The sequence below is a fragment of the Cervus canadensis genome, chromosome 17 (assembly GCF_019320065.1).
Source record: "Cervus canadensis isolate Bull #8, Minnesota chromosome 17, ASM1932006v1, whole genome shotgun sequence".
Classification (NCBI taxonomy): Eukaryota; Metazoa; Chordata; class Mammalia; order Artiodactyla; family Cervidae; genus Cervus; species Cervus canadensis.
The window spans coordinates 63,070,558-63,078,458 of NC_057402.1; the positions used below are offsets into that span (position 1 = coordinate 63,070,558).

At 53.3% G+C, this 7,901-nt stretch overlaps 1 protein-coding gene across 2 annotated transcripts in view; it reads left to right on the forward strand.

The window, feature by feature from the left end:
* The window catches only part of ADAMTS17 (ADAM metallopeptidase with thrombospondin type 1 motif 17), a 395,361-nt gene extending 388,214 nt beyond the window's left edge, over window positions 1-7,147 (forward strand). For both annotated transcript variants that reach the window (XM_043434539.1, XM_043434540.1), the window contains exons 22-23: window positions 2,881-3,058; window positions 4,186-7,147. In XM_043434539.1, the coding sequence (XP_043290474.1) occupies window positions 2,881-3,058; window positions 4,186-4,352 (345 nt within the window). In that variant the 3' untranslated portion in view covers window positions 4,353-7,147. The remainder of the gene's footprint in view (window positions 1-2,880; window positions 3,059-4,185) is intronic.
* Window positions 7,148-7,901: the final 754 nt, after the last annotated feature.

Consider the following 7,901-nt stretch of genomic DNA (forward strand, 5'->3'; position numbering starts at 1 on the left):
CTTGCCTGGAGAATCCCATGGACAGAGGAGCCTGGCGGGCTACAGTCCATAGGGTCCCAAAGAGCTGGATACAACTGAGGTGACTTAGCACGCAACACAACATCTCTATATAAACTTAATATTTGGGACTGCAGGTGGATGTCTGTTCTTGCTTAATTACACATCTGTGCTAAGTCACTTCAGTTATATCTGACTCTTTGCAACCCCACAGACTGTGGCCAGCTAGGCTCCTCTGTCCATAGGATTCTCCAGGCAAGAATACTGGAGTGGGTTGCCATTCCTTTCTCCAAGGGATCATCCCAACCCAGGGATCAAACCCGGGCCTTTTAAACATCTGCTGCATTGGCAGGGAGGTTCTTTACCACTAGTGCCACCTAGGTAGCTTAATTACACATATTTGTATACAAATACTTGACTACTTCGTTGCAAGAAAATGGAGCTCTGCAGACTACCCAGGACCCAGGGAAGAAATTCAGATGAGTCAGAGGTTCTCAGCTCTGGCTGCTTGTTGGAGTCACCTGGAGAGCTTTGAGAAACACTGATCTTGGTGCCTCCTCCAGGGATACTGATGGGTCTGAGGCGTCGAGATCTTTCCAAGCTCTCCAGGTGATCCCACGCAGCAGATCCCAGCCTGCAACCTCTCCCTCGGAGATGCCCTCCAGGCAGAAGTCACATGGCTGTGGCACCTGTTATGGGTATCCAGTCTGTGGGAACGTCCTCACGTGACCTCCTTCCTCCACACAGCACCCCTCAAACTTCCCTGTGCTCCTGTACCAACTCCGGAGCTCTGGGGTGGAACCCAGGAATGTGCGTTTATCATGCAAGAGGGATTCTCCAAGATGCGAGCATCCCCTGATGGACTTACCAAGAAGATGGACATGAAGCAAGGCGCATAGCCTTGCTTCTCAGGGAGAGTCTATTCTGGTTTGAACGTGCCAGGACCCTCAGCAGAGGAGGTGGGGGAAGGGGGCACTTGTGGTTTTCCTACCTCGTTTATGGTTTGAAAAGGCTGTGCCCTGTCTGAGCACTGTGCCCTCTGAGCCTTTCATCCTTCTAAAGTGAAAAAAAAAATTGTGATCTTGCTTGTTAGACTAGAAAGCAGAGGAATTCACCTGGGGCTCAAAAGCTCCTTTGGGAGCACAGACGATGGCCGCTTCTCACAGATGAAGGGCTCCGCATCAAGCCTGTGCAGGAGGGCTCCTCCCAGGCCCTGGAGAAGGCCCTTCCTCCAGCACAGGCCAGGGTGGGACCGAGGGGAGAAATGGGGAGACACATGATGCAGATAGCGCCTGGCATCCTCACTACGCGTGGCATTCAGAGAGGCCTTGCTCCCCTCTCTCACCCCTAGGTGCCCGTGTCCACCCCTGCTGGGCGGCTGCACCTGTGGTCTTTGCTTTATTCAAGTTTTCCAGAGTGCTCTCAGAACCCTGTAAACCACAGATTGTGTGCATGTTAGTGGACCCCAGATGAAGAGAGTATGTGTGTGGGCCAGGCTCTCTGGCCGGGAGCTGAATAACTTAATGGAGAGGCGGTTGTAGGGGCTCCCAGGAAAGCAAGTGAGGGCAAGGACCTGGCAAGCAGGATTGGGCGAGGGAATCCTGATGCTGGATACTGGGCAGGTTCCCTGTAAAACACTTTAAAGGAGGAACCAGAAGAAGAGCAGGAGACAGAACACAGTCTTACAAGGCCTCTCTGTGGGAGGGCGGGGTGGTCTGCCGAACTACACTGGTTTGATTTTATCCATCTGCAAATGCTGGAAATGCCAAGAACTAGGGATTGAGTGTCTAAATTGAAACTGTTAGCCCCTGTATTAGTCCATGAGTCCATCATGCAAGAAAGGTTGCACTTCTTCATTTCCTGTATCTTTACTTAAGTCTGAGCTCCACCCTTCCAGGCTTATGGAAATTCAACCGCATGATTATTGGGTTCCTCCCTACATCCAGGGCTGGGCAAATGCCTGGGAGCCTTGTGTAGCACAAAGTGCCAGAGATATCCCTGTGGTCATCAGGTTCAGTCCCTTCCTGGGTACCAGCAAGCCATCCTGCTCACTATCTGGAGAATTTAAAGCCCAGCTGGTTCTCTAGAACAGGAGTGAGAGGGTGGGAGGTAAAGTGCAATGAGCATAAATTAATATTTCAGCAATGTGTCTTAGCCATCTCAGGCTGCTGTAATGAAATACCACAGTCTGGGTGACTTGAATAACAAGACATTTATTTCTCATAGTTCTGGAGGCTAAGTCCGCGGTCAAGGTGCTTAGCGTATTGGCTCTTAGTGAGAGGCCACTTCCTGGCTTGCAAACAGGTGCCTTCTTATGTGCCCTCACATGGTGGAAGGAAAGAACCCTGATCTGTCTCCCTCTTGTTATAAGTACACTAATTTTATCATGGGGGCCCCACCCTCATGACCTCATTTAAACCCAATTACCTTCCAAAGGACCTACTTTCAAATACCATCTCACTGGGGATTAGGGCTTCCTGGGTCACCCACACAGTAAAGAATCTGTCTGGGGGAGACCCGGGTTCAGTCCCTGGGTTGGGAAGATCCCCTGGAGAAGGAAATGGCAAGCCCCTCCAGTTTTCTTGCCTGGAGAATCCCATGGACAGAGGAGCCTGGTGGGCTACAGTCCATGGGGTCGCAAAGAATCAGACAAAACTGAGCAACTAACACACACAGGGGCATTAAATATTTGGAGGTGGAGGGGACCCAGACATGCGGTCTGTAACATCTTGAAACAGTTTTCCTTCGGGCCACTGGTATGCAGCCAAGCCCTCTTGAACTATGATTATTTCAAGCACTTAGGAATGACATGCAGGGACCAGAGCCAGGAGTGGCATCGTCAAAGCCCCGCAGCCCGAGCTCAGCTCTCCCTGTCTCCGGCAGTGCTCGTCGACCTGTGGGAAGGGCCTGCAGTCCCGCGTGGTGCAGTGCATGCACAAGGTCACCGGGCGCCATGGCAACGAGTGCCCTGCCCTCGCCAAGCCAGCCGCCTACAAACAGTGCCACCAGGAAGTCTGCAATGACAAGATCAACGTGAACACCATCACCTCCCCTCGCCTCGGTGAGTGCCTCTGCCGAGCCCCCACTCCTGGGGCTGCTGCATGCCCTGGCCAGGGAGTCCCCACTGGGGTGGGAATTCTGTAAGCCAGAAAACGTGCTCCTTGGGGCTTATGTGAGCTCTGGAGAGGCCAACATGTGTCAGTTCTGGAGAGGATCTGAGGTTTCAGAGATGGAATTTCATTCCTTGTCATGAAAAAGATGCCTCAAACCCTTGAGCCCCTCTCCCAACAAAGGGCAACATGAGAGAATGCTCCTCAAATGTTTTGGGATTCTCTGCACAAAGGAGGCAAAGGGAGGTGCTTACTCAGGAAATGGAAGGATCTGGGGGTGTCATTTATGAAATCTGGGTGATACGTACATGGAATGGTCCTGAAGCTGATGCTCAAGAAGGAAACAGAGGTGTTGACAGATGGGAGTCTTCAATTCAGCAGGGAGCTTTGGTGTGAGCAGTGCTCCAAACTCAGCCCTTTACCTGGCTACATCCCCAGCCAGTGGTGGCCCCAAAAGAAGAATGTCTAGCACTGATCTGATGATTCCACTGAAAGAGTTTCTGCTTTTCTGAATAGAAATCCCTCGGGAACAGTTTCCCAACCAGAGCCCCTTTCCCTAATGCTGGGATGCCACCAACGTGAAGGGGTTTCCAGACAAGCTTCACTGGGGGGTGGGGGGGGGGTCTTCAAGCTTGCCGAGGTGTTCACCAGGCTTTGGCACGCACAGCCCTCCTTGGTATCCTCCAGAGGCCTCGCTGAGGCAGGACTGTGTCTCTGCATGACCGAGAGCAGGGCGATTCAGGCCACTTGCTTGTGCTGTGACTGTGTGCTTTTGTGGGCCCTTGGATGTCCAGTCCCTGCGCCCTTCTGTTTTATAAATGCCAACAGATGGCATCCTCACCTGTAAAATGACTGTGCATGACATTTAGCTCAGAAGCAGGGGGGCAGTGCCCTCACACCAAACCCCGAAATGGTCAGGTTGGACTCAGAGTGTCCCTTGTAAATGCTAGGGCCCTGGCAGGGGCGTGGTCCCCCGGGTCTGTGCAGGGTTCCAGCGTCCACGTGGGTGAGGGCGGCCGGGAGTGTCATCCGCAGGCACCCGTAACCCCTGGGCTTTCTCTCTCCACCGTCCCCTCAGCGGCTCTGACCTACAAGTGCACACGGGACCAATGGACAGTGTACTGCAGGGTCATCAGAGAGAAGAACCTCTGCCAGGACATGCGGTGGTACCAGCGCTGCTGCCAGACGTGCAGGGACTTCTATGCGAACAAGATGCGCCAGCCGCCCCCGCCGCCGAGCTCCTGACAGGCGGCCCGGTGGTCCCGCGATGCTCCGACGCGAGGTCTGAGTCCCGACGACACAGCTAGATGAAAGCCCACCCGCCTGAGAGCCCGCCAGGCCTGCGGCCGGGACCCACCGAGGCACACCGCGGCTCACCCCGGAGACTGTCCCGAGAATCCGACTGCATGGAACTTGAGAGTGGACTTGACGTTTGCTTAATGCTTTTATACTTAATATATTGTTAACAGCCACTGGATGGCTTTCTACGATAAGGAAAAAAGATAGGCATGAGTCACAAAATAATTGTAATTTCTAAGTTCCACGTACCTCAAAGGGAACACCTCTGACAGACGGTCGTCAAGAGAGACGTCACGGGCGCCCCTGTCTTGACTTTTCCTCTGACGTTTGAATTCCCAGTGCTCGATGTACCGCGGGGTGGGGGGCGGGGGGAGGATATCCCAAAAAATGAGATGCTTTCCTTTAAAAACAGGCTTTATTCTCAAAGCCAGTGATGCTCTGGATGGGAGGAGGCTTCTCCGGAGAGGGGGCGCTGCCGGAGTTCCCGGACACCACCAGGACGCCACATGGCGCTGTGCCAGGTCAGGGAACATGCTTTCTAGGTCCTGGGTCTCTCCTCGGAGGTCTTGTCCCTGGGAGGCTGAGTCTGTGTGAACCACCAAGGATGCCAGGGCTACGTAGCTCTGCACACCAGCCACATGGGGGAGAATGTTCCAGTGGTGTCTGGGTTAGAGGATGCAGCTAGTGTTCAGATCTCTGCGGTCCCCCACACAGGGAGACAGAAGAGCTGCTCCTCAAGGTGCTGTGTGCAGAGGCACATGCTGGTCTAGCCCTTGGGCTTGCTGCCTGCATCGAGGTGAGCTCAGCACAGCTTTGTGAGGCTGGGGGCATTCCCTCTCTGCTCCTGGGGACCTCTGCTCTAGCCAGTACTTCACAAAGCTTTGCCCATTAAAGATGGCTTCACCCTGACCCTGGCCATCTATCTGAAGTTGATTCTTCTTGGAAGCTCTGACTCAGGCTCAGACCTGGTGCTTCACTCTGACATGGGGCAGGTGTCCTCCAGGACCACTCAGCTTGGTGGAGGAGTGCCCCCTGCCCAGGATGGCTGTGTGCCCATCCCACTCTCCTGTGGTCCAGACCGTACAGTGTTCATCGCTGTGATGCTGTCGTTACTGACCCACATTAGTGGGGCAAGGATGACAGAAAAGCCTCAAGAAGATGTTTGCCTCCTATGGTCACCTTACCCCTCATAGTTGGGCCCTCTCTGAGCCCAGGGGGATGACAGGAGTGTATGAAAGCACAAAAGATGGTAAGACCCTGCCTGCTGGGGAGCTTGGGGAAGGGGACCCGGCATGCTGGGAGGTCTAGTCTGCTGGCCAGCTCAGTGGGTGTTTGATGGGTGCTTCTGTTCAAGGACTTTATCATGAAAAACCCATCCTCTCCTCCCTTATGTCAGAGGGGAATTTTACTTAGGCTAATCTCCATGGGATCATCTCCAAGTGCTTCTTGATTTATTGGTGCTGTGTTTATGTATCTGTGTTTGTGTTTTTGACGTCACAACTTTGGAGTCAGCTTAAATCAGAAAGAAAGAGACACTCTGCCCTCTCCAGCCTGCCCTGTGGGCTGGCTTTGCTTTCTGATTGTTACTACCCCGGAGGCAGAGAAGTGGTCGGATGGCCGAGCATCTGTTCGGTTCCACTTGAATCTGTGAGAAGTGTTGAGAAAGCTCCTTAGGTGCTCTGTGGAAAGACCCCGGAGAGTGCCAGGCTGGGGCAGCCCACCTGCAGGGTGAGCTCCCGTGGCTGCCCAGAGCCTGTGCAGAACGCTGTCCTCCCTGCTCCGGCTTGGCCGTTAGCAGGCTCCCCCAAGGCACTCAAAGCCTTGGGGGAGCTAGGGCTTAGTTTTCCCCCAGTCCCAGATGGGCTGGACTTTGCCACGGATGGATGGAAAGCTCTCAGCCTTGGGGGCTGAGGAGCGGAATCAGGGCAGCCAGCCAAGGAAGTCAGGGCAGCCTTGCTTGCTGTCTGTATGGGAACCACGGGCCCACCCGAGCCGGGCAAGCCTGTGCATGGCCCAGAGGTGAGCCCTTTTCCTGGTGCCTCTCAGTCTCCCCGCTGGCCACCCTGGCCGTATCAACTGGACGCCCCTGGCAAGGGCCCCACACCCTCAGAATGCAAGTGATCGATTCAGTTATCATTAAACATCCCTTTGGTTCCCCAAAGTTCGGGTTTTTCTGAGCTCTTGTAGCTCTCGCTGGCACTGTCGCTCTGAAATTCACCAGCCCGCCTTCTGTTCACGGCACAAGCAATGGTTGATCTCGGTGAAGCCGTCATGGCATTCTTGCTCCACTTTGTACAGAAGACAGTGAAACCCTGTCATTGCAACAGCGATGTTTCTTTATTAACAATACCCTGTACTGTCACTCAAGTACTGTACCTTTTTGGTTGCACAAATGTGTTACTAACTACAGACTCTCACAATCGTATGGTGCTATTTCATTGGTGCAAATGAAACCCTCTCAGCTGACCATGGCTTGATATTATCAGAACACAGGGAAAGATCCTCAATGGCAATAATATCATTGCTTTGTTCTCTTTTCTTCATTTCAGAGTCAAATGTATATATTTTCCATTAGTTAACTTACGTACTGTACCCATGGTATTTTTGTTTTACTTTTTGGTGCTGGTTTGAAAGAAAAAAAAAGAACAGAAGACAAACATTGGACACCACTGTAAATGAAAAATTAATCATTTCATTGGAAGTGAGTTGAATATGTTTAATAAAATGTTCTTCCATAACAACGTTAAGCTGTCTGTGAAGTAAAAGACAAAAACCAGTCCTCGAGGGCTGGTGGAGGGAGACGGTGTCCTTGCCTTCTGCTGCACTCACCCTGCTGGCCTGGGACTTGGCTGCAAGGAACCGCAACCTGCTTACCACAGTTGTGCAGCTTCAGAGGTCGCTGGTAAAGGCAGCTGGTGGCTGCGTCTCCCTGAGGGAGCGCTGACAAGCTATGCAGTCCTGCAGAACCCTGGGTGGAGGCATGAAGGTCTGACAGCTGAGCCCTGAGGCTGAGAGTCTGACACAGAGCAGCCACCTCGCTGGTAGATTCATCCAGGCTCCGTGGGGGCGCAGTGGCCCCTCTGCAAGGGGCCCCGTCATGCCAGAATGAGTGCCTGCTCCCCAGAGCCTTGCCCTTTCAACCCTTAGCCCCTCTCCTAATCCTGCTGACAGCTCCCCTCCTGGGGGTGTGAGGCAGACCTGGCCCTTCTGACCTCCCAGGCTGGGGGCTTAGCACAGGCACCACACCTTCACAGCAGGGACCTCTGGAGCCCCACTGGGACTGACATGGAGCAGGGATGTCGCAGCACCTGCCCCTGGAGGGAACTGGCTCCTCCTGGCGTCAAGGGGAAGAGCTCCCCCATAGCTTCATTAGACAGAACGCCTCTTTTTAATGTTGGAGCAACACCCAAAAGTTTCACAAAATAAAAACCATTTGTTTAGCCAACAGCTAACTCCCCATAGTTCCCCCATCATCAAGAAACCTGTAGGTTGCAT